The sequence below is a fragment of the Lontra canadensis genome, unplaced genomic scaffold (genome assembly GCF_010015895.1).
Source record: "Lontra canadensis isolate GAN:19392208 unplaced genomic scaffold, GSC_riverotter_1.0 scaffold12, whole genome shotgun sequence".
Lineage (NCBI taxonomy): Eukaryota > Metazoa > Chordata > Mammalia > Carnivora > Mustelidae > Lontra > Lontra canadensis.
Window position 1 is genome coordinate 29,602,481 of NW_022631006.1, and position 26,983 is coordinate 29,629,463.

At 38.3% G+C, this 26,983-nt stretch overlaps 1 protein-coding gene across 9 annotated transcripts in view; it reads right to left on the reverse strand.

Moving 5' to 3' along the window:
• Nucleotides 1-296: 296 nt before the first annotated feature.
• HNRNPC (heterogeneous nuclear ribonucleoprotein C) overlaps nt 297-26,983 on the reverse strand; it is a 57,567-nt gene continuing 30,880 nt past the window's right edge. For 6 of the 9 annotated variants that reach the window (XM_032857008.1, XM_032857005.1, XM_032857006.1 and 3 more), the window contains 6 exons: nt 23,273-23,387; nt 22,623-22,670; nt 2,153-2,313; nt 1,562-1,675; nt 1,159-1,319; nt 297-1,059 (listed from right to left, as the gene is read on the reverse strand). In XM_032857008.1, the coding sequence (XP_032712899.1) occupies nt 976-1,059; nt 1,159-1,319; nt 1,562-1,675; nt 2,153-2,313; nt 22,623-22,670; nt 23,273-23,387 (683 nt within the window). In that variant the 3' untranslated portion in view covers nt 297-975. The remainder of the gene's footprint in view (nt 1,060-1,158; nt 1,320-1,561; nt 1,676-2,152; nt 2,314-22,622; nt 22,671-23,272; nt 23,388-26,983) is intronic. The other 3 variants (XM_032857013.1, XM_032857010.1, XM_032857012.1) reach the window with 3 other exon arrangements.

Sequence of the window (26,983 nt, forward strand, 5' to 3'; positions counted from 1 at the left end):
CACAATAAAAATCGCAAGAAGGGTGCCAAATGGACCACAAAACATTAATGAAATATCTTAATATTGTTCCCAAACCTTTTCATTAGGATCGAAAAGCCATTCTGCACAAGAATCTCCACTCCACATCAAAGCAATACCCACCCCAATGACATATCATTTGAGTAGTGTATGTTCGTATGAGTGAAGAATGACTCAGAGAAAAATATATTTAGTACACTCTAGCGTTTTTGTGGAGGCCGCTGTGAAACAAAGAATTTGAAATAAACAATTATAAAATACAAAAATAAAAAACCAGGTTTTTTTTTTTCTCCAAACTCCTGGTTTAATAAGGACTTGTTTATTTTGAGAAAAAAGGGTCCCAAACATCAGGCTGTTCACAAAAATAACCCACAGTATCAACTTTAGAAAACAAATCTTAAGACTATTACACTAATTATTTTTCTAGAGGATGCATTTGACATGCCAACTCTCATTCACAAAAATACATTGTTACATTTGTGTTGAACAGCCCCACATAGCCCTCTTATGTGGGGTAAAACACACATACCTCTAACTCAAAGCTGCTCTCAGGTGCTACTCAACTAATGCGATTGCCTTTGCAGTTAGGGAAGCAACTACTGAGCTCATGTATGAATGGAAAGAACTGTACTCCCTGCATACCAAGAGATTATTTTGGAGACAGTTGATAAAAACCACACGTCCTTTTTATTGTTAAGTCATAAAGAGGTATCAAAATTAAAAGCAAAAATTACAGGGTAAGACTTAACATAACTACTAGGAGCATCAAAGGAAGTGAAAATGGGACTAGGCGCAGGGCAATATGAATTAATGAACATGGGAAGGACAAGGATGGGGAGAACAGTGAGCATGTGCTGAAGAAGATACTAGGGGAGAGGATCTGGTGAAAATTTTGATCTTAGACAAGCGCCTAGGTAAAGAAATAATGGGACAAGATTTCTAAACCCCACTATGTGCTTAAGAGTCATCCTCGCCATTGGCGCTGTCTCTGTCATCCTCTCCTTCCTCAGCCTCTTTTTCATCATCCTTGATCAACTCCAGCTGTGAGAAACAGACACAAATAGGATGGAGTTAGAGGCACTCCATGTGTCCCTGCTCCCCCCTCCACCACCTCTTTCTTTCCTTTCCCGTGGTTTTCACCTGGTCATCCCCCCGATCTTCATTATCATCATCATCCAGTAGGTCCCCCTCCTCAGCAGAGTCATCTGCACCCCCCTCAGACTCCATCTTCACATTAGTCTCATCTTTCTTCAGGGAGCTGCTGCTCTGCTCCTCTTCTGACTTATCATTCTTCATCTCTACTGGGGATGAGAAGGACAAGTCTGTCTAGGGGCAAGTAATGTCCACAGGATGTAGACAATCCCCATTAATGATCACAGAACTGCAGCACAAATCTAAATCCTCCCACACAAATGCCCTTCCCAATTCAAATTCCCCAAGTTTCATATTCAATTGCTTTATACCCCACTATTCCAACATGTACCTTCAACTATCTTCGGTAACTAACCCAAATTTACACCCAACAAGCTGCAAGGCCATTTACCTCCTTGTTTGCTCTGTTCTTTCTCAATTTTTTCCAGGCTTTCCAGTAGAGAATCCACTTTTTGTTTTATCTGGGTCAACTCCTTCTTAATGGTCTGAAGGTCATCACCTTTCACTTTAATACAAACAGAACTCTGTATTAGGATCAACTCTACCAGAAGTTACCAGATGCCGAACACATTTCCAACTAAACCACAAGGCAATAGCCAGAGGGGATCCTAGGGGACAAATGGAGCCAGGATCATACTGTCCCAGTCATGGGGATCACTTAGTTGGTAGCTAAAAACTGAATCTAATGTGCCTACTCCCTTAGCAACAGTATTCTTACTTCTGTAGGCCTACTGAAGATCTCAATTATATTTGAAAGCACTTTTTGTACTGTTTGACTTGACTTACACACTTCGTAAATTTTTAAGCGCTTACTAGCTCCCTAAATCGAATACTTTAACTGGCCCCTTAATCACTATCTTTTCTTCCATTATTTTGATTACACAAAGCCATTAGTATAAAACCTGAACATTACTAACTGCATTCATTTCCCTATTTCAACAACACACAAGTAGCAGAATCACAAAACTGCAGTAATACATACACTTTCCAGACTTGGAAGAAGATCCTCGCTGTCCACTCTTAGAATTGAAGCCACTTTTGCCTCTTCGTGAGGTGTTTCCTGATACACGCTGGCGTTTTGAAGGAACTACAGCCCGAGCAATAGGAGGAGGAGGAGGAACACGTGCTGGGTAACTATACATCCTATTGGATAAAAGGAAAACAGACGTCCTTCACAACTAAAATTAAGTCAGCAAGCTCCATCAGTGCCCTTAAAAAATAATAAATTAATGTTGTCTACCAATTTGTATCTTTTTGCTAATTTTATTCCAAGGTCCAGTAAAAGCCTTCCTTCTTTTGCTTTCAATACAGCCGCTACTTCAAGAAACTACTACATACACACATGCATAACCAATGATGGTTGGCCTTAAGGGATGAACATCCAAGTTCCTCTGTACTCTGGCAGTATTAGTATTACTTTGTACAATGAATAGACTACATATATATTTTTAAATTTTACTCCATATATGATGTAATAATCATAAATAAATAAAACTTAGAAAACAATTCCAAATAAAGTACTCAGAAAAATGGATTGCAATTAATGGAATCTGCAAACAGTGGTTATTTATGGTGAGCTAAATTTGATGAGTATAGAAATAAATAAATAATGTACAGAGTACACAGAGTGAGTATGTATGTATTTGGGGAGTATAGAAATAAATTATTATATAGAAATAAATTATGGTGAGTACAGAAATAAATTATTACTATTAGTAGTCATACTGAATTGAACCATATAGAACGGATAGTTGGTACTAAGAGCCATTCACACGTGTTGGTAGTGTATAAAAGCCATAATCCATTCTAACAACATTTAAGCAGAGGATGCACTCATAGTTCCAATTCCAGCAGGATGAGGAATACTGTGTTTTGTTTGCTATTCACTAATGCCTAAATCCACTGCCCAGCACACATTCAGCTCACATTCACTGGTTGCTTAACTGCTGCTTCCTCTGGAGGAGTATCCCAGTGACTGCTAACGATATACCTCAAAGTGATGGCTTGGTATTGACTTATTTGTAAAGAGAAAATTCAAAGTGTTACAAAAAATCTTCTTACATGAGTAACAGTTCTAGAAAACCTCTACATTCCTTTATTATTTTACAAGAGATTGGCAGCACAAGAAAGTAAGATCTACCACTGGGAAAAAAAAAAATCCTTCAATTTTGTTCTGTACCTTTTAGTAACTAATTTAATTCCAAGGCCCTTAATTCCAAGGTATTAGTCTACAAAAATTACCTAAAACCTGCTGCTCTGCCTAAAGTGATGTATTACAAAGCCTTAAAAATTTGTAATTCATCTCTATAACTAGTCTCCAAGATATCTCATCAGTGACTAATCTCTGAATTTTTAAGTCTCCAATCCTCTAGGTAGTGACAATTAACTTTCTCAACCCAACTTAATCTAAAACGTTTCCATCCTACTTTAATATAGCAGTAAGTTATTTTTTCCCAGAAGTAGCTATGACGGGAACATATTCCTAAACTAAGAAGGAACACGTGGTACACTGACAAACAAATGAGTGTACTAGTTTATAATTTTCACTTAAGCAGTGAAAATTATACTTCTTTCTTCCCAATACTTCTTTTCTGGGATGGAGCCCCGCATCCGGCTCTCTGCTCAACAGGGACCCTGCTTCCCTTCCTCTTTCTCTGCCTACCTGTGATCTCTGTCAAATAAATAAATAAAATCTTAAATTAAAAAAAAAAAAAGATTTTATTTGCCAAAGAGAGAGAGTGAGCACCAGCCAAGAGGGAGAAGCAGGAACTCTGAATGAGCAAGGAGACTGATGTGGGACTCAATCCCAATGATCTGAACTGAAGGCAGATGCTTAACCAACTAAGCCACTCAGGTGTCCTGTAGCAGACAAATTTTAAGTGAGTTGTTAATTTGTCAGTTTGGCATGGTTTATGGGAATTAACACAAACAAAAAAGATACTTAGACTAATGTTTTATTATCACCACTACTTTCCATACATAAAGCTTTTCTTCTTTTGGCCCATTAATTTCCCACAGTATAATAATTCAAAAACTGTTAACTTAAAATATTAAATAATTCAGAAACCACTCTTCTTTGTGCTAGATGATGTTATTTAAAAGCAATTTCTGGAGGTAAATGAAGGTGAGTTATCCAAACTTGGGCATGAAACATCTCATGACCTAATCCCGTTGGATTCAAAGATACAAACTACCCCTTCCCAACCAATCCATTCACTGGCACTGGCACTGGCCCCAGTCTCTAAACTAATGATCCTGCCATTCCACATTCCCTGTACTTGTGGGCACTGGAACTTCCTTTTGAACCATACAATTTCATCTGATGCAGCTAAACTGGCACAATGAAAATGAGGCAAGAGATGCAGTTTGTGGGGCACCTGGGTGGCTCAGTGGGTTAAAGCCTCTGCTTTTGGCTCAGGTCATGATCCCAGGGTCTTGGGATCAAGACCCACGTCAGGCTCTCTGCTTGGCAGGGAGCCTGCTTTCCTTCCTCTCTCTCTGCCTCTCTGCCTCCTTGTGATCTCTGTCAAGTGAATAAATAAAATCTTTGGGAAAAGAAAAAAGAAAGAAATGCAGTTTGTTTTGAATCTATGTAATGGCCCCATGAATATAAATGGAAGTCAAATGCTCTAGTTTTCAGAAGAAAAACAAATTTTTCGGAGGACCAAGTGGTAGTGCTAAAGGGCATTCAGTGCCAGGAACTTAGCTGCTGCTCAAGCAAAAATGGGCTCTTGAAAAACTCACAAAGATTCCCCTAATGAAGTTTAAGTAAACCTTCCTTGTAAAATGTCAAAGTGCATGATTGGGAAAACATGAAAACCTTGCCTACTGTGACAACACTCAAGGTCAAAGGGATAGGAAATACTACAGCTTCAAGAATTAGCTACTTGCTTATCAAGGTAAGTAGCATGTGCTGACCCCCTAGTGATAAAGCTCAAGTCATTAAAAAGTCTTCATGAAAGTTTCATTGTTAACAAAGGAACAAACACTAAATCCCGAGAATTATGACTGCACTCTAAATGAGAAATCTGGACATTAAGTGTTGGTATAAAATCTAGCCTGAATTAAAAAAGTCATTTAAATACCATTTTAAAGAAATTAAAAAACTGTGGAGGCACGTTAGCTAGCTAATTATCTGAAGAGGTTAAGAAAAAGAAACTGTCTTAATCTCAAAGCAAAAACTTAAGCACTGCAAGTTACTAAAAACAAGTTTACAGAGATGCCTGGCTGGCAGTCAGCAGAGAACACAACTCTTGATCTTGAGGTTGTTAAGTTCGAGCCCTATGTTGGGTGTAGAAATTACTTAAAAATAAAATCAAAGTTTACAAAGACAAGTTTCTTAGATGATTAGATAGAACAGCGACCTTTGGGTCTCAAAAACCCTGATTCAGACTTAGACTTCATCACTACCAAAGTCGAAACAACTAGAATGTATAGTGAAAATCTGCATTCTCCTGAATATATTTACTATACCATACCTACTTCCTGTCTTAAAAATTTAGAAGGATTAGGGGCGCCTGGGTGGCTCAGTGGGTTAAGCCTCTGCCTTTGGCTCAAGTCATGATCTCAGGGTCCTGGGATCGAGCCCCACATCAGGCTCTCTGCTTAGCAGGGAGCCTGCTTCCTCCTCTCTCTCTCTCTCTCTGCCTGTCTCCCTGTCTACTTGTGATCTCTGTCTGCCAAATAAATAAATAAAATCTTTAAAAAAATTTTTTAGAAGGATTAAAAATAATTTTAGGTGTTATTAATTACCAAATAGGAAACAGTAGTTCTGGAAACCAACTGTCAGATATTCTAGGCCCATGAAAATCTTAAAAAAGAAAAAAATGGCTCAGTAAGTTAAACATCTGACTTTCAGCACAGAACTCCATCTCAGGGTCATGACACCCTCTAAGCTCAGCAGGGAGTCTGCTTTTCTCTCTCCCTCTGCTCCTCCCCCCCACACTTGTGTACTCTTAAATAAAATAATAAAAGAATAAAAGCTACAATGTGATATAATTTATAGGGAAGAGCAATCTAATAAGAATACTCCCTCCTCCCTGTATAATACGGATTTATCAAACTCAGTTTAAATAGGCAATCCCATTATAATTTCATTCAAGTGTCAGAAATTATTTTCTTCTGCTTCGTTTTTTTTTTTTAATCTACAATGAAATTTCAAGATGATGTTTCTCCCTGCTTATGACTGATTTTCCTAGAAGGACTGATTTTCCAACAGGCTACCACCGTGTTAGAATGTGTGAAGATCTCTGAAACTGCTAAAATTACATGAATTTATCTATTCACTATCAAGTTAAAAATCACTGATGCAGGAAAAAAGACCAATCTGAGTCATTTCTCAGAAACAAGATTAAAACAAAAACAAAAAAACAAAAAACCCACAACTGATTTTAAGTACATTCTAAGCCACACATGATTGACCACCCTAAGAGTCACATACTCTACTGACTCAACCAGCCAGGCATCCTAAAATGTGCTTTAATTTAAAGAAGTACAGAGAAAAATATGTACAAATCCATGAGATTCAAAAAGAATGATTTTAGGAAAGTGAGATTAACAGAATCTATCCATAAAGTGTATTCTGTGGGATACATCTAGAGAAAACCATGTGATACAGTAACAAAAATTACATACAGAGTTTAAGAGCCAATGAACAGCATCCTAGTTTCAATAATTACTAGTTAAATAAACTCCCAGTTGATGAGATACCTCAAACTCAAGCCACCAGTGCACTAACAATTCATTTAAAGAGTTGGAACTAAAGCCCTGAGTGAAGGAAGCTCTTCTGCTACTATAACTGTTTTAAGTTTGGTTCTTGACAGTGTGCTGTGACAATCTACAACTTCAACTACAAGTATCCCACCATACCATCCAGCGTAAACCTTCAGAACACTCCTTAGAGAACTATTCAATAATCAAGGCCTTTAGTAACCGGTCTTTGAACATTAAAAAATATTGTTTCTGGATAGTTCTTTCCCATTCTTTATAAAAAGCTTTTATGAAACCATATTTGAATGATTAGGTAACTATTTTCCATTATCTTGTAAAACTACCAGAACCTTTTTCACTAGACTATACATAGTACAACCCCTCAGACTTTTAAAATCATGTCATTTGTTTTTAACCCACTGAACCACCCAGGTGCCCCATGTAATTTGCTTTTTAATGTAAAATAACACAATGAAATTACCTTAAATGCATGATTAAAGATTATGGTATAAAGTTCATTTTAATATGCAAATACTATAACTAAAAATTCTATAACTAAAGTTATAGAATTTAAAAGTTCATCCTAATGATTTAAGTCTCTATTTCTTTATTTATATAATAAAGGGGGGGTTTTAAATGTCTGTGTAATGTTTGATTCAGGTTTGCATCAAAATGTAAATAAATATGAGGGGCGCCTGGGTGGCTCAGGGGGTTAAGGCTCTGCTTTGGCTCAGGTGATCTCAGGGTCCTGGGATGGAGCCCCGCATCCAATGGAGCCCCGCATCCGGCTCTCTGCCTACTTGTGATCTGTCAAATAAATAAATAAAATCTTTAAAAAAAAAAATGTAAATATGAAACTCTGTCATGTAAAAAACGGATGCCCAAAAAACCTGTTTTCACATTGCCAAAATGCCTGTTGTGCTTCAAAATAATCAACTAGCTAAGTTTTTATGATTTGTGTTTTATTTCTAAAGTAAGAGACAATTAAACCTTACTTGCAGGTATTTTTCCACAAGCAAAATGCTGCCTTGGTAAGTCTTCTTGGTAGAAGCCGAACTGAACAGAAATGTGAACTTAGAATTGCTTTGTCAATGCAATATATGGAGAGAGTGCCAATTACCAATATAAATTTGCACAGTTGTACTTTATGTTAACTTTCTTTGCATTGCCTATATCCAATGGTCCATTAAGAATATAAATGATCTGGGCGCCTGGGTGGCTCTGTTGCTGAGTGTCTGCCTTCGGCTCAGGTCATGAACTCAGGGTCCTGGGATCAAGTCCCACATCGGGCTCTCTGATCAGCGGAGAGCCTGCTCCCCCCTCCCATGCCTGCCTCTCTGCCTACCTGCAATCTCTCTCTGTGAAAGAAAGAAAGAAAGAAAGAAAGAAAATAAATGATCTATGTATGACTGAAAAACAGCAAGCCCTGCTCACCTTAATGATAAAAGGACTAAAGGACAAGTCAGTATGCTGCAAAAGATCACTCAATGTATAGTGGCACTGAAGCTATTAAATTTTAAAGAAAAAACAATTTGAATAAATGGTTCTACAATCTTTAATAAAGAATCATGGGTTTAGTATTTAGGGGTATTTTTGAAAACTCAGTTAACATCTATAATTTCAGTATGTACAAATGAAAATTGCCTGATTTATTTGCAACTCTGAGAGGCGGGGAAAAATAAACCACACCCACTCATTTTAAGATGCACCCAATTATATGTATTCAAAAAAATAAAAGCTACAATTTAACAAGAGTCCAAGAGTCTTAAGAAAATACACGAATTTGTCTTGACAGACTCATCTGGCAAGCTATGTTAACACAAAATCAGGTGTTTCCAGGAAAGACAACTTGAAAATTCACCTGAAAATTTTCTAAACAAAAATAATCGGAGCAGTAAGATGGGGAATGCTTTGATCAATCCATTCGGGAACAGTACTAGATTCAAGACTATGTACAAAAAAAAAAAAATAATCTTTGCTTCTGCTTTTATCAAGCCTTGTATTAAAGTGACAATCTTTAACAGACACAATTTCCAAAGAATTATAACCTTAATTCATTTGTTATAATGTTAACATATATACTCCCCAAATGTCACTTTGGGTCTTTTCCAAAGGTAGTGTCTTAAAAACTGTCAATGTGGTGCAATTTTCTTATAAAGCCAACATTAAAAGAGTATTTATTGAGAATATAGTTTATGGACCACATGTTAAGAACATGTAAGCCCATCCCAGGCCAGAAGAGTACACTTCTTTAGCTTCCAAAGAAATTTCTTTTAAGTAGTTAAGTTTGAGAACACAGATCTGTAGTTGCCAGGGGCTATGGCAAGTTGATACAAAAGTGCTTCATGGTAAATTTTTGGGAGTATGGAAGGTTCTCTACCTTGATTACACTGGTTGATACTGTACACCTTGTTTATACTATGTTAAAACTGTAGAGAGTAAATTTTGCTGTTATGTAAAAAGGTATCCTATTTTTTTTATCTTTCCATTCTTGAAATCATCTTGTAGTGTTTCTGTCCCAACCAGCATCATCAAAACCTAGCCCTGTCAAAGTCAACAATGAACCCCATACATTTTCTTAAAAAAGATTTTATTTAGGGGTGCCTGTGTGGCTCAGTGAGTTAAAGCCTCTGCCTTAGTCTCAGGTCAAGATCCCAGGGTCCTGGGATTGAGCCCCGCATGGGGCTCTCTGCTCAGCGAAGAGCCTGCTTCCCCTACCCCCCGCCTGCCTCTCCGCCTGCTTGTGATCTCTGTCAAATAAATAAATAAAATACTTTTAAAAGAAAGATTTATTCATTTGAGAGAGGGACGGACAGAGAGCACAAGCAGGGGAGCAGGACATGGGGCTCAATCCCAGGACCTGGAGCTGAAGGCAGACGCTTAACCATCTGAGCCACCCAGGCGACACCCCCGCCCGTAATACATTTCTAAATCTTGGATAACCCATCAATATTCCTTATCAACTTTGTTCTGAAACTGCAGGCTGAGTTCTCCAACTTCTTGCCTGAAGAGAAGTCTCCAGTCACTTCAATTCTCATACTAAACAATACTCAAAATTCATGTGACCCAGGCGTAACTTTGCCAATTTCTAGATCTGCAGTGTCAAACTGAGTAATCATTAGCCACATGTGGCTCTTCAAATTAAAATCTCAGTTCCTGGAATGCCTGGGTGGCTCAGTGGTTAAGTGGCTGCCTTAGGCTCAGGTCACGATCACAGAGTCCTGAGATCCAGTCCCACATCTGGCTCCTTGCTCCACAGGGAGCCTGCTTCTCCCTCTGCCTGCCTGTACTCTCTCTCTCTGACAAATAAATAAAATCTTTAAAAATAAATAAATAAAATCTCAGTTCCTCACTCACATTTTTAAAATAAAGATTTTATTTATTTATTTGACAGAGAGAGAGGGAGAGAGAGTGATCACAAGTGTGTGTGTGTGGGGGGGGGCTCCCTGCTGAGCAGAGAGCAGGATGAAGCTGGCCTCTATTAGAGGGCCCTGAGATGGTGACCTGAGCCAAAGGCAGAGGCTTAACCCACTGAGCCACCCAGGCGCTCACGTTAGCCACATTTTAATCAGAACAGCCGTATGTGACTAATGTCTCCCACACATTAACCATGTAAATACAGAATATTTCTATCACCACAGAAAGTTCTACTGGACAAATGTTCTATTTTGTTATTTCCACAGATACCTACTGCCTATATGTAATTTCCAAAAACAATTTAGAATTCTGTAATTCTTCAATCTATAATAAAACCATAATCTTTATGAACTAGTAAATGGTCCTTAGTATAAAGCGACAGTTAACATTATCTCCTGTGACCACAAGGCAGAACTATAAGACACTGAAAACAGTAATAAACCTCAAAAATGTCAGTATCAGATATTATATCCAAAGACTTGTATTTATAACATACAAAGACTTACATTCAACAAGAAAGCCCAATACAAAAATGAGCAAAGGATCTGAATACATTTCTCCAAAAATAAACAAGTATCTAACAAACACACAAATACACAAAGTGATTTTTAAAAATTTTTTAGTAATCTCTACATCCAATGCGGAGCTTGAACTCACAACTGAGATCAAGACTTCCGTGTTTTTTCGACTGAGTTAGCCAGGTGCTGCTCAAAATCACTAGTTTTTAAGAAAATGCCAATCAAAACCACAAGGAGTTAACACTGTTCACTCTCAATTAACACTGTTCACTCTCAAGTTAAATAATAAGAACAAATAGTAACACAACAAATGTTGGCAAGGATGTGGAGAAGTAGAATCCTCATATATGGCTGATGGGAATATAAAATAGTACAACTGCTCTGAAAGACAGTATGGCAGTACCTCAGGTTAAACATGGAAATACCATTAAGGCCCAACAATTCCACTCATATTAGTATACTCAAGAGGAATGAAAACATATGTCCATGTAAAAATGTGTATACAAATGTCTATATAGTAACATCATTCAAAATGTGAAAACACCTCCAATGTCCACCAACTGATGAATGGATAAACCAAATTTATCCATGGTATCATCCATACAATGGAATATAATCCAGCAATTATACTGCTGGATGGTTCAGTCAGTTAAGCCTCTGCCTCCAGCTGAGGTCATGATCCTGCATTCCTGGGATCTGCACTGGACTCCCTGCCCTCTCCCTGCTCATGCGCTTTCTCAAATAAATAAAATCTTTAAAAAAAAGGGGGGGGGGAGAGGAAATGAAGTATAAACAAATGGTACAACATGGATGAACCATTAAGTATTAAATGAAAGGGCGCCTGAATGGCTCAGTCAGTTAAGCATCTGGCTTGAGTCCCATTATCGGGCTCCCTGCTCTGCCTGCTTCTCCCTGTCTCTCTTATGAATAAATAAAAACCAAAAAAAATTTTAAAAAGTATTAAGTGGAAGAAATCAGTCATAAAAGACAAATACTGTGTGAATCCACGGATATGAAATGTCCAAAATAGGCAAACTATAAACAGAATGTGGTTAGTAGTTGCTAGGTCTGGAGATAATAGAATAGAAAATGATTGTTAACAAGTAAAGTTTTTATTTGGGGGGAATGTTCTAAAATTAGAACACGGTGGTCATGATCACACAACTCTAAATGTACTAATTGAACTGTATACTTTAAAATGAATTTTAGGGGCACCTGGGCGGCCCAGTTGGTTAGGTGTCTGCTCTCTGCTTGAGTTGTTAGCTCAGGGTTCTGGGATCAAGCCTGGGTCAGGATCCCCACTCAGTGGGGAGTCTGCTTCTCCCTCTCCCCTCCTCACCCGCCACTGGCTTGTGCTCTCTAATAAATAAAATCCACACACACACACACACACACACAGAATTTTACAGGGGTGCCTGGCTGGCTCAGTCATTTAAACATCTTTGGCTCAACCCCACATACGGCTCCATACTCAGCAGGGAGTCTGCTTCTCCCTCTTCCTCTCCCCATGCCATGCTCTCTCAAATAAAATCTTTTAAAAATACATATATATTATACAGATCTCTCTCAATGAAATTAATTTTTTTAAATTTACTTGAGAGAGAGAGTGAAAGAGAGCATGAAAGGGAAACTTAGAGGGGAGCAGCAGACTCCCTGGGGAGCTGGGAGCCCAATGTGGGACTCAATCCTAGGACTCTAGGATCACAACTTGAGCCGAAGGCAGTGGCCCAACCAACTGAGCCGCCCAGGTGCCCCCAATAAAGTTAATTAATATTAAAAAAAAAAAAACAAAAAAACAAAACAAAAAAAAAAACACAACCCCAAAAGGGACGCCTGGGTGGCTCAGTTGGTTAAGGAGCTGCCTTCGGCTCAGGTCATGATCCCAGCATCCTGGGATCAAGTCCCACATTGGGCTCCTTGCTCAGCAGGGAGCCTCCTTCTCCCTCTGCCTCTGTCTGCCAGTGCGTGCTCTGACAAATAAATAAATAAAATCTTAAAAAAACAAACAAAACAAAACAAAACAAAACACACCAAGATTAATGTCAACATTAATGTCAAGGGGAATGACAAAATTTATTTCAATTAAGAGTATCCTGAAGTAGGATTTAAAAAAGCAGAGGCGGGCGCCTGGGTGGCTCAGTGGGTTAAGCCTCTGCCTTCGGCTCGGGTCATGATCTCAGGGTCCTGGGATCGAGTCCCGCATCGGGCTCTCTGCTCAGCAGGGAGCCTGCTTCCCTCTCTCTCTCTGCCTGCCTCTCTACTTGTGATCTTTCTCTGTCAAATAAATAAATAAAATCTTAAAAAAAAAACAAAAACAAAAAAAAAACAGAGGCTATCTTTGCATTAGGTTATAACCAGAACAGCATTTAATTCAGAATCATACAGCAGATTCTCAAGAGTCTTTTTAGATCATTATTTGCTTATCAGGTGTTTATCCTGTCTCAGCTTTCATACTATAGCCTACTGTCAAACCTAGTAATCAGACTCTTAATGTCTCTTGCACTCCCAAGTCCTTGACAGAAGAATGATTATTACTTGGCTGTGAATAACTGAGGGTCAAACAAATGCTTCCCCAGGAAAAAAATATCTCCTACCTCCTTAAGATAAGAGTACAGGGACACGGACACACACACACTAAACACCCCAAAATGAATGTTAAGTGAAATAAAGAATGTGGTGTCAAAATTTTAAGTCCATAATAACCAGGTTGATATTGAAAGTATATTTGTACTAAACCATGCCCTCAATTAAATCCTCCTAGCAATGATCAGATTTCAATGCAAAAAATAAAGAGGGGCTCAGAGCAAATGCAAAATTTCATCTTATGCTTAAAATGACACCTAACAAAGGCAAGTAGCTAAGAACCCTGCAGATCTGAATCACATGCCTTTCCAAGCAGATGGGTCTCACCCAATTCTTCAAAACCTAAATAGTTCAAGTGTTTTTCCTTCAGGTCCACTGCTACTCAGGAGTATCAGAAAAATGCGAAGAGGAGGAGGATAAGAGGATAGTCCCACTAAGTCCAGTAACATGAAGGGGGGAACAGCTTCAATCTATACTCACTGTTTATGTAATTAATCCAAAACCTAAAACTTTGTGTGCCTAGAACAAAATAAGTACTTAAATATTAGTTTAGTACAATGGCTAGCCTCTTTCACTTGTCTTGCATTTCAATGGAGATCTAGCTCTCCACCACTGTACTCAACTACTTTTCTCCATTGTCTACCAGGATACCTTCCTAGAAAAGAGATATAATAGAAGCATCAACATTTCCCCCCAAACTTCAAACAACTCAAACCCTCTAAACCTCCCTTTCATGTAACCTTTACTAGTATGATCTTAGTCATGAAAGATTAAAAAAAAAAAAAAATCTAAGTTATACCACATAATTTTCTCCCTACAAAACACTTACTCTCCTAATAACTCAGTAATTTACACCAAGACCAGTCTACTTCAGAAATTCCTGTACCTACTCTCCATTCCAACATTTACAATGTTAACTACTTAATACATCTTCTTCCCCTCCAATTTCTCTTTTCTAGCCATGAAGCTGTTTCTAAGTTATATCTGCCTATGGGACATATGCTTAACATGCCATACACAAAGGCCTCTACAACCAACAATCTTTCCTTTTTTTTTTTTTTTTAAATTTTATTCATTTGACAGAGAGAGAGCACGCACAAGCAGGGGGAGGGGCAGAGGGAGAGGCAGAAGCAGGCTCCCCACTGAGTAGGGAGTCTGATATGGGGCTTGATCCCGGGACCCTAGGATCATAATCTGAGCTGAAGGCAGATGCTTAACCAACTGAGCCACCCAGGTACCCAACCAACACTCTTTCCAATTACAGCTGGATGCTTCCCCAAACAAAACCAGATATATTAACAATTCCGTACCTCTAACCTATCTGTAGCAAAACCTCCTCCTTAGTATCAAAAGCAAGTTGAAATACAGCACTTTGTGAAACTACCTAGGGGCTCTTTAAATCTTACAAGAGCTCCACAAAAAAAAACTTGACTCACTCTCCTAAGACACAATCCTGTACAATAACGGGAACATAACAGCCGACAGGATATTAATTCCACATCAAGTTCTTCACTGTTATCATATAGTGCTTGATACAACAGTTTCTTCATTAGATAACATACAGCTTGTCATACACAGACTATATTTGGTTATGTGAGTTGATGTATTCCATTCTTTATATTCATGGTGTGCTGGCATATTTACGTAGATATGGAATAGTTAACAGCACTCTGAAAAAGCTCTAAAGGAAGAATATTTTACAGTCCAGTCACTTACATGGTTTACATTATTATTCATGTACCATACGCAATGTGTGATATTTATTATAGTCCTCAAAGACCTCAACTAAATCAGGATTTTTTTTTGCAATTTTTTTTTTTAATTTCTTTTCAGTGTTCCAGAGGTTTTTTTTTTTTTAAAGATTTTTTTTTTTAATGTATTTGGGGCACCTGGGTGGCTCAGTGGGTTAAAGCCTCTGCCTTTGGCTCAGGTCATGATCCCAGGGTCCTGGGATTGAGCCCCACATTGGGCTCTCTGCTCAGCGGGGAGCCTGCTTCCTCCTCTCTCTCCCTCTCTCTGCCTGCCTCTCTGCCTACTTGTGATCTCTGCAAAATAAATAAAATCTTTAAAAAAAAAAAAGATTTTTATTTGTCAGAGAGAGAGAGAGAGAGAGCGAGAGAGCGAGCGAGCACGCACAGGCAGGCAGAGTGGCAGGCAGAGGCAGAGGGAGAAGCGGGTTCCCTGCCGAGCAAGGAGCCCGATGTGGGACTCGACCCCAGGAAGCTGGGATCATGACCGAAGCCGAAGGCATCCACTTAATCGACTCAGCCACCCAGTCGTCCCCAAATCAGGATCTTTTTGAACCATCATCTGTTTATCAGGTGTTTATCGTGTCTCAGCTTTCATACTATTGCCTACTGTCAAATCTAGTAACTAGACACATTGTTTCCTGTGCAACCCAAGTTCTCAATAGAAGAATGACTGAGAATTACTTGCCTGTCCATAGCTGAGCACTTTTTATTTAAACTGACATATGATTCATATACCATACAATAAACCCTTTGAATGTGTACACAAATTTATGCAACCATTATCATTATGTAATTTCAGAACAACTTCACGGGTTACCTCGTAAGGGAAAGAAAAGTGGGACCACAACTGATTAAAACCCACAACATTGGGGCACCTGGGTGGCTCAGTGGGTTGAGCCTCTGCCTTCCGCTCAGGTCATGATCTCAGGGTCCTGGGATCGAGCCCAGCATCAGACTCCCTGCTCAGCAGGAAGCCTGCGTCCCACCTCTCCCCACCCCGCCTACTTGTGATCTATCAAATAAATAAATAAAATCTTAAAAAAAAAAAAAACCCATAACATTTCAGTATTTCTCTAAAAATGGATGGTTTTATACTTAACGAGACCCTAAATGTTTATAGAAATATTGCCACAAATACTAAACACTTATATACCATGCATATGTCAGCATACTTAAGAACTTTCAATTTTGCTCTAAAGGTTAAGATCCCTCAAAACAAACAAAAAACAAACAAACAAAAGAGCTTTAATGCCCGTGTCTCTCCAGCAATGTGCTAAATATTTTTATTACAATACTTCCAGCACAAGAGCACATACAGCTTTCAAATGACTAAAACTCAATGCGCAAAGAGACTGTAAATAAATTAGAAATAAATTTTAAGGATTTGGAAAAAGAAATCACTTTTAAGTATTTCAAGGCAACTGCTCACACAAGAAGTCTTTTAGCAACAATGTTCCTAGAAGCAACAAGATTCTCAATAGGACAACTGAAATTGGATCTGTCAGAAGCTTTCAAGTTTTCACTTTCAACATCAACAATGTTGTCACACACAGACATGACTTATGCAAATCCCCTGGTTTTATACATAGATGTCCATGAATAGTCATCACTAAACAAAAAACTACTTTTGGGGCTATATCCTATCAGAATAAAATGTTTTGAATAATGATCTTAGTTTACAGTATATGTGAAACAGAGGGACAGTATGTCTCTCAGATATTAATAGATCTAAAATGGTAATTCCACATATATCAGCAATTATTAAAATTCATCCCCAAAACCTCTAACAACTCTAAAATTAGGAATGGCCTTAAAAACAAAAGGCCTAAATTCAGGTAATCAGTGAAAAAAGTAACTTATGGAAAAAACCTAGTAATAATCATTTGGACTTTTCCACCATTATAATGCAAAATCTGATCCTTATAATAATGCTAAGATATTAACAAAAACATTTATTTAATTTTGGAAGAACGGCACCATTCCTGGTACAACATGTACTGAGAATCCTTTCAAACTATGGTAATTTTGGCACCTGGGTGGCTCAAGTTTGTTAAGTGACTGCCTTTGACTCAGGTCATGCATGATCCTGGAGTTGGAGAATCAGAGTCCCATACTGGGCTCCTTACTCGGCAGGGAAGTCTGCTTCTTCCTCTCTCCTCTCTCTCATGCTCTCTTTTTCTCTCAAATAAATAAATAAAATCTTAAAAAAAAAAAAACCCACAAACTATGGTAATCTTAAATGATTACAGGTAACAGTTTTTAATTTTCCACCCACACCCTGAATTAAAAACAGTGCAGGATGTAGCATAAAACTATAGAATCTGATTCCATTGTCTTCTCAGCAGACAACATATAAAATATAAGTGATTTGGTTAAGTCTTAACATTAGGTTACCCTTCAGTGTTTTGTTTTGTTTTTTAAAGATTTTACTTATTTATTTATCAGACAGAAATCACAAGCAGGCAGAGAGAGGGGAAGGGAAGCAGGCTCCCTGCTGAGCAGAGAGCCTGATGCTGGGCTGATCCCAGAATCCTGGGATCATGACCTGAGCCCAAGGCAGAGGCTTTAACCCACTGAGCCACTCTGGTGCCCCAATTATCCTCTAGTTTTAAAGGTAAAGTATTTACAATCCTTGGGACTTAATCAGAAATGCCCACTCATCCCCAAACAAAAATACGAGTCATTCTAATTCTCCTAAGAAAACACTATTACCTACTTCCTGATATCTAAAGTGTTTCTCCTTATAAAATACCCAATGCTTCCTGCATCCTTAGAATTTCTGTCACAAATCAGAATAATGATGACTAAAAGGCATAATGCCTTTATGAAGTATTCTCTTGTTTCCCTTAAGCCCTGTTCCCTCATCCCTAATGGAAAGGGAAAAAAAAGAAAACAGATCCTGAAATCTCATCAAGCCTGCAAATCTATCAAGCAGATCAGAGAAAATAAAGGTGGCAGAGAAACATGCTAAAATACACAAAAATGTAACCCACAGAATCAAATCTGTGGAAAACAGATGAGATTACGAAGTATTATTTTAAGTATAAATGGTACTGGGATTATGTTTATAAAAGCAGTCTTTTTATCTTTTACTCTGCATTATTCTTTTTTTCTTTTTTTTGCAAAGGGGTGTGGGGGGCACAAGTGAGAGAATCTTAGGCAGGCTTCACACCCAGTGTGAAGCCCAAGCAGGGACTCAATCTCAGAACACGGAGATCAGTATCTGAGCCAAAATGAAGAGTCAGATGCTTAACTGAGCCACCCAGGTGCCCTTACACTGTTCTCTTTTATGTGTATGTTTAAATTGAGATGTTTCAGAAGACAGTAAAGAAATTAATTAAGCTGGGGCACCTGGGTGGCTCAATGGGTTAAAGCCTCTCTGCCTTCCGCTCTGGTCATGATCCCAGGGTCCTGGGACTGAGGCCCCACATGGGGCTCTCTGCTCTGCAGGGAGCCTGCTCCCCCGCCACCAACCTGCCCCTCTGCCTACTTGCAATCTCTGTCAAATAAACATATAAAATCTTTAAAAAAAAATTAATTAAGGTGTCTAGAAAACAAACACTAACCATTGTTCATTTCACTACACATTAGCTGGTAAGACTGCTGTCACACATAAAGAACTTGAGTTATGCTACAGATGTTAGTTTTCCGGAAAGAGAACTGGTAGGGTATCCACAAGTCCCTTCATTTTGGTACGTGTCAACAAAATAATATACAGCAGTATTAATAGGATAAATAAAATCAGAAGTATAACTTCCAGCAAATTTAACAAGTAAGAAATCTGAAGATCTTGATAATAAATAGGAATGAATCCTCATGGTCTTCACTGGTTGTAGTTGTGTTTGTTGTAGTTATATATAACCACTGGTTGTGGGTATATTTATAATGCAATTTAAAAAAAAAATTTTTAAAGATTCTATTTATTTGAGAAGCAGACAGCACAAGTAGGGGGGAAGGGGCAGAAACCGAACATGAAGCTTGATCCCAGGACCTCAGATCATGACCTGAGGTGAAGGCAGACGCTTAACCCACTGAGCCACCAGACGCACTTATAATGCAATTTATCTTTCATGTTTCCTTTAGTCTTCATAGCCACTCTATTAGTAGGCATTATTTCCATTTTAGAAGTAAGAAATCTGTGATTACAGGACTTTGGTCATAAGCTTCTTTGCTAACTTTGAAGTCTTCGGATTCTTCAGTTGTTCTTTCCTACATTCCTTATCAGCTGCCTCTCTACCGTAAGAATAAGTAGAAGAAAGCTGGATGATAATGAAATGATCTAGGGGTTCTTGGTGGCTCAGTCAGTCAAGTGTCTCACTTTGGCTCAGATAATGACCTGGGTCCTGGGATGGAGCCAGTCATCATGCTGCATCAGGCTCCATGCTCAGCAGGAGTCCACTTTTCCTCCTTCTCCCCCAGCTCATGCAGGCTCTCTAATAAAATCTAAAACAAAAATAAAAACAAACACAACAACAAAACCCTAAAGAAATGCCAAATTTATGTCTTGAAACATTTATGTGAATTCGGTGTTCTTAAGGGTTATGACTGAAGGGATTAGGCAGACACTGATTTAACCCCATTTACACAGGAAGACCCAGAGCTTTCAGCTCATCTTAGAGCCAATGTTCCATTCTGTTTTAATAAGGAATCCAACACAGATGATTTAGGATCACTATGTTAGCAACTAAGACAGCAGAAGTCTTAACCTTGCCAATAAAGTATGTTAAGAATGACTTCTAAGCAGAAACTAATGCAATTTTCCTGATTTAGTTTTATTTTTAACTAAGTATATTCATTTTCCTACTACAGACCTCAGTGATACACTTGAATCGGCTCTTTACCCACTACTGCCAGGTTGCTTGGTTATCGCAAGTGTCTTTCTAGGGGCGCCTGGGGGGCTCAGTGGGTTAAGTCGCTGCCTTCGGCTCAGGTCATGATGTCAGGGTCCTAGGATTGAGTCCTGCATCTAGCTCTCTGCTCAGCAGGGAGCTGCTTACCCCCTTCTCTTTGCCTACTTGTCAAATAAAAAGTAAAAATCTTAAAAAAATCAAGTAATACCATCAGACTAACTAAAGGTATTCTCTTTCCTCTTGAAAAACTGAAGAGTAAGGCCAGTAGTGGCACTGCCACCAACTTTTAGGATCAAAGAGCAGTGGCAAGAAATTTGAAGGTATTTCTGCAAATCTCTAAAATTTCTTCACTATTTCTTCCTGTTTACATCTCTTTTCAATTAACCCTTTGATAAGTCCTCACTCAAAAACAATCTTTTCTGAACTAATAGTGGGATGATGGTAGGGATGGTCTAAGTTTTACTGCCTCAACAGGACAACTAAAACTTTAGATAGCTACTCTCATGAAAAAGGTAGGATTGTACATGTTAAAAATCTCTATACACTCAATTTAAAACAGGAGGTTTCTTGCATTCCAGTTCGAGGTACACCCCCAAATTATTTATAATGTATATACATATATATAAATGTACTAGAATTTTTCTAAAGGGAGCCATGGACAAAGAAACAGGGTAAGAATTACAGAAATAAAAACTACTTCCTCATCCCTTATAAATGATTCTTGACTCTGACATCAAACTTCAGAAGCTTTAAAAAAATATATATATATATATGTACCAACAGTCAAGAATCTACCTAGACCATGTGTACAAGGATCCTTAAAGCTATAGCTGGGCACTGAGTATTTTCTTAAGCAGAGAGTTGAGTGTAAAGAGCAGTTGCCTCGGGCACCTGGGTGGCTCAGTGGGTTAAGTCGCTGCCTTCGGCTCAGGTCATGATCTTAGGGTCCTGGGATCGAGTCCTGCATCGGGCTCTCTGCTCAGCAGGAAGCCTGCTTCCCTCTCTCTCTTGCCTGCCTCTCCCATCTACTTGTGAGCTCTCTCTCTCTGTCAAATAAATCAATCAATCTTGGGGGGGAGGGGAAGAGCAGTTGCCTCAGATAAACTTATGTCTCAGGGGCTTCAAGTCACTCACCCAATGATCACATTTTCATTAGCAAAGAGATGCCCAGATCTGTTCTGTTTTTAAATACCTTAGTATTTTCAAAATATGAGAATCAGCATAGTTTTCAAGATATGCATTCAGACTAATAGACACAAAAATGTGAAGAAATCTCTAAGGACAAATGAAATAACCATTCTGATGATGCAGGAAGAATACTCAAATCACACAACCTTAATATGGCATTCAAAGACCTTAACAATGTAGGCCCAAACTATTTTTCTAGCCTTATTTTTTTGGCCTAATAATGACTAGCCTGCTGCAGTCCGTATCTGTCTCAAACACAAAAAGGATACAAAAAGTATTTATGTTCACGTCTTTACTCATAGTGTTTACTGACTGACTTGATTTCATTACCCAAATCCGTGGCATGACTAATCTACTCAGTTCAAAAATTTTTCTTTTGGGAAAACATTCCCTAATCAAGAAAGCTATTACTTTTATTTCCAAAGCAGAAATTGATCTAACTGAAATTCTTATATATATTAACACCATACTAATGACTGGAATACTGAAAACCTAAGATGAAAAATAGCGAAGGAAAACTCATACTAGGTCAAGTCCAGTGTAGGAGTACACTCCATATACTTCCATATAATAATGCATTATTTAAAAAGCAGGAAACCAAATAAACTTAGTATCTCCTTAATCTTCATTAAGACTAATGTTATCCGAATGCTAGTTAATACTAGTATCTTCTGTGTACTGTCATTCCCCAGTTAACTAGTTCCTATTATCATGTGTAAATCTTTAATTCATAACCATCCATAACGTATCCCTATCTACACACCTTCCTGATTTTATTTCTCAACGAAAACTAATGCTCTTCTGAAGACGCGTGTGCGCACACACGCACACACACGTATCAACCACTGTTCCAACCGCACACACGCACACACACATATCAACCACTGTTCCAACCACCTTGCCTTCTAGAATGGTGTCAACCACCACCCCCAATCTGCAAGTCTTCAACACTTTATAACCCCTAGAGCAATTTATATTGTTAATTCATTTATGTATGCTTACTGTATCCTATTTTGTATTAGTTGGTTTGCTCAATAGAGACTTAGGATCTTTTTTTAAGTAGTTTTGCTATAATACTCTACAATGCAAAGCCCAGTGGCAAGTATGCAATAAGGAAATAAAAAGGGAACATGGAAATGCTACGTAAGTCCTATTTTATCATTTGACAAGTCAGTCCTTACTTTTAGTTGGCATACAAATGCAAACAAAATACTAGACGTGTTCCCGTATGCCCTGACAATATATAAACTGACTCTTTGAAATCAAGAGAAATGTCACCCACCCTAGTCTACCCCTGACCATTTACAGGATGGATTTTCCATTATGTTTACAAAGGGGGTACCTCGAAAACATCTTTGTTATTCATTACAAGAGAATGTTCATTACATATTAGAAAAAAATAAATGGTTAGACAAGACAAAACACCTTTAACATACCTGTCATAATAATCTCGTTGAAAGTCATAGTCCAAGTCAAAAGAGGAGCTGAAAAATAAATACCAAAGAGGATTAATTTGGAGCTGTTGATGTAAATTCACAATAGCAGATGGGAAAAACAAAAACAAAAAACCATGCAAAACCAACCATAACAAATAGATCAAGAGATTAGCATGGAATAATTCCCAATCATTTAAGCAACAAATCACTAAAATTCCAATCATCTTAGAAGCCACTGGACATGCAGCAGCTAATTTGCAAATTTAGGCACGAATCTGCTACAATTCCAACATAAAACATAACACTAATATAAGAACACTGAAAAGTACAACAGTAAACCAAATATTCTTATGCTATTCTCCTTCCCTTTCGTATTTCCCAGCTTCTTACAAACTAAACAACTCCTCTCCAAAGATTTCACTGTATGTTAAAAATACCAAACTGCTCTTTAGTAAATAAAAAAATCTCAGGGAATTCTAACAATTCTCTGGGAAATGGGTGAAAAGGAGGTATACTAATTAAAAATTAATAAAGCATCATTTTTACACAGATAAAACATACTATAGTTAACCCTCCCCACATCCAGAAAACAGATAGAGAAGATGCCCACTGATGGACACAATGCAGTTATAAATAATAAAGTTCCGGACCTGAGTAGAGGGGACGGAGAAGGGTGTTCTGGTACTGACCCGTACATCTCCGCTGCAGATCGTTTCACACCTGCTTTTCCTCGGTTCACTTTTGGCTCTGCAGCCAGATTAATATCTGAAAAAAAACAAAAATAAAGACAAAAACTTTAACGACAACCCTGTAGGGGTAGTGTAGCATCTTAAACTACAGTTTTAAGATGTGTAAGTAGTATATAAATCAAGAAACACTGAACATGATGTCCCATCTTTTCTTATGTAAAAAAGGGCTCATGAATTTTTACAAGGCTAGGACTTAATTTTTCAATCCTTTATCCTCTGTTCTGTAACAAAAAGGTATTCATTATGTATAAGACATATATACACTTATTATATATAAGACATGACCATTTGTCTTTGGTACCTTCTACCCTCAGTTCCCAATAAAATGAAACTCTCACTACTAAGAGCATGTATTAGGAATGAATGAATGACCTCAGAGATATAAAATACATAGCAATTCACGAATTATTATGAGTAGGATCCCTTAAAGTATGATCCCTTAAAAGTATCCCCAAAGGTGAATTTTCATTCTCCTTATAAATAGGATCAGCTGTAAAAGTTGAAAGATAGGGGCGCCTGGGTGGCTCAGTGGGTTAAAGCCTCTGCCTTTGGTTCAGGTCATCCCGGGGTCCTGGGATTGAGCCCCGTGTCGGGCTCTCTGTTCATCAGGGAGCCTGTTTGCTTCCCTTCCTCTCTCTCTGCCTGCCTCTCTGCCTGCTTGTGATCTCTATCAAATAAATAAAATTTTTTTAAAAAGTTGAGTAACAGTTTAGATGACTATTCAGCCAATTGCTCAACAACTTTTCCATACACATTTGTGCATCCGCATGTGTCTCTGTGTGCGCACGCACACACACATACACACACAAACCAAGAAAAGGGAATTAAGGGAACAAAGGAAAAAGTCCTAGGTTCCATAAACGTAATTTTAAAAACACCTATTCCAACATGGCCAGCTATAGTCCTACGACTCACTGCCTACCAAACAAAAGAATTCATGATCTCTTCCTTATTCTAATAAGAGTCCATTTGTCAAAACCCACCTCTCCAAAACTTAGTTCATCAAATGACCAACTGAAAAAGACTTTTAGTACACTATTTGCTGAACATCATTACATTAATGAAGAATCTGAAGAGTTTCTGGTTCACTAAATTCATTTCCAATTTCTAGCACCTAATGTTAAGAACAACCTTGCCTTTACAGTTGACTTGTTTTTATCTGAGTAGGTTCCCGGCACAGTTTTCCCCACCTCTACACCTCCATCTCTTAAAAACAAAACAAAACAAAACAAAAAAACAACGCAATTCTAAAATAAAAACAGAATGAGATTATATATCAAGTTGATTATACAACCTCCCCCAACCTTTTCCTGAAGGTAATTTATTTATCCACTCGAAAGACAGAGAATGAGCAGGGAGTAGGGAGAGGGAAAAGCAGACTCCTGCTAAGCAGAAAGCCAGATGCCTGACTGGACCCCAGGGCCAAAGGCAGATGCTTAACCAACTGAGCCACCTAAGTGCCCTGATTACACAATCTTATAGAATTATTCCATGTGTCCTAAACTGTAGTATTGAGTCAATATCCAGAATAGGATATATACTAATAAAAAATCTCAAATCTAAAAAAGTATTTAGTAATCTTAATTTTTGTAAAAAAAACAAACAGGCATGGTTATTTTGAAACTGTTAAACTAAGCACATGTAAAACTGTTTTGTTTTCTTTAAAAAAGTGCTTCCTATTCTACTTACTAACTAGACAGAAACTATTAAAAATCAGTAATGAACACTCCCTGGTGTACAGACTGTGGCTTCTAGGTAATTCCCATTATTTTATTAAGTGGCAAACAGATTTAGGTCAAGAAACACATCAGAAGACCTGGAATATCTTGTGATGCCAGAAAGCAAGGATGCAATGAAATTATTATAAAACTAAGATCTCGGGGAGCGTGGGTGGCTCAATGGGCTGGGTTTCTGCCTTCAGCTCTGGTCATTATCTCAGGGTCCTGGGATCGAGCCCTGCATCGGGCTCTCTACTTGGTTGGGAGCCTGCTCTCCCCCCGCACCTGCCTCTTTGCCTACTTGTGATCTCTGTCAAATAAATAAAATCTTAAAAAAAACAAAAACAAAAAACGAAGGTCTCAAGGACACAGGATACACTGGCCACAGATGAAATATTCTGAGCTCTAAAGAAGGATATGTAATGTATTAACACACACCAATTTAAATTATTAGAAATATTAACATTATGGGGGCACCTGTCTGGCTCAGTCTGTACAGCATGTGACTCTTGATCTAGGGGTTTTGAGTTCAAGACCAATGTTGGGTATAGAGCTTGTAGAACTTCAAAAAACAAACAAAAAAACCCACACTCGGGCAACCTCTTCAGGGTCCCTTCCCTCCTTGGGAGCTTTGTACTATCACTTCGCTGTCGCTCAATAAACCATGCTTTGCTGCCCACCCTTCAAGCTAAAATACTGAAGTTTTTGTTTTGTTTTTTAAGATTTTATTTATTTTGACAGAGATCACAGGTAGGCAGAGAGGAAGGCAGAGAGAGAGGAAAGGAAGCAGGCTCCCTGCTGAGCAGAGAGCCCGATGTGGGGCTCGATCCCAGGACCCCAGGATTATGACCTGAGCCGAAGGCAGAGGCTTTAACCCACTGAGCCACCCAGATGCCCCTATTGAAGAGTTTCTGAAAAAAATTTATCTGGTCTTTCCAACATGAATGGTATTTCAGAAAAAGCAAATATTAATGAGTTGTTCATTTCAGAAAACTTAAGAAGGAAATTAGAAATCTACTCTTTTGCAACCCCTTATGAAATACCTCATCAATGATCATCAACGAATGATCACCAGTAAGGTGGAAAATTGATGGCAAACTTTATCACAGATGGATCAAGACGTAAAACCTGAACCTACAAATTATCCTTAACAGTACTAAAAATGGGCAACCATATTAAGGTGTGTTACAATATAAAATACATTAACATTATTCACATAACGTTTTCACCAAAAATAAATGGAATCTGAATTAAATCAAACTTCTAGATCTGCACGTCCAATATAGTGAGCTGCTAGCCACAAGCCTGAATTCAGATGTGTCTGAAGTATACACATTTACATTTCTATTGGACAGTGCTGCCCTAGATCTGGCAGTATTACACAAAACAGAGGAAGAGAACAAATTAAATGATACCACAAATAATCAAATCAGTAACAAATTAAAGGTCACAAATTTTTCAAACAGGAAAGGAAGGTATGGGGGAAACTCAAGACTTCAAGACATCTAAGGGGCAATTAATCAGGGGCGCCTGGGTGGCTCAGTGGGTTAAAGCCTCTGCCTTTGGCTTGGGTCATGATCCCAGGGTCCTGGGATCGAGCCCCACATCGGGGGTCTCTGCTCAACAGGGAGCCTGCTTCCTCCTCTTTCTCTCTCTCTTCCTGCCTCTCTGCCTACTTCTGATCTCTGTCAAAAAAAAAAAGGGGGGGTAATTAATCAAATGCATATGTGGACATGGACTGGATCTTGATCTGAATAAAGCAAGTTATTAAAAAAAGTCTGAAATAATATAGAAATCTAAACATGGATTGAATATTTGATGGTATTAAGGAATTATTGTTGAGTTTCTTTATGTGATAAGAGCAATGTGGTTTACATTTTGTTAAAAGTTCTTA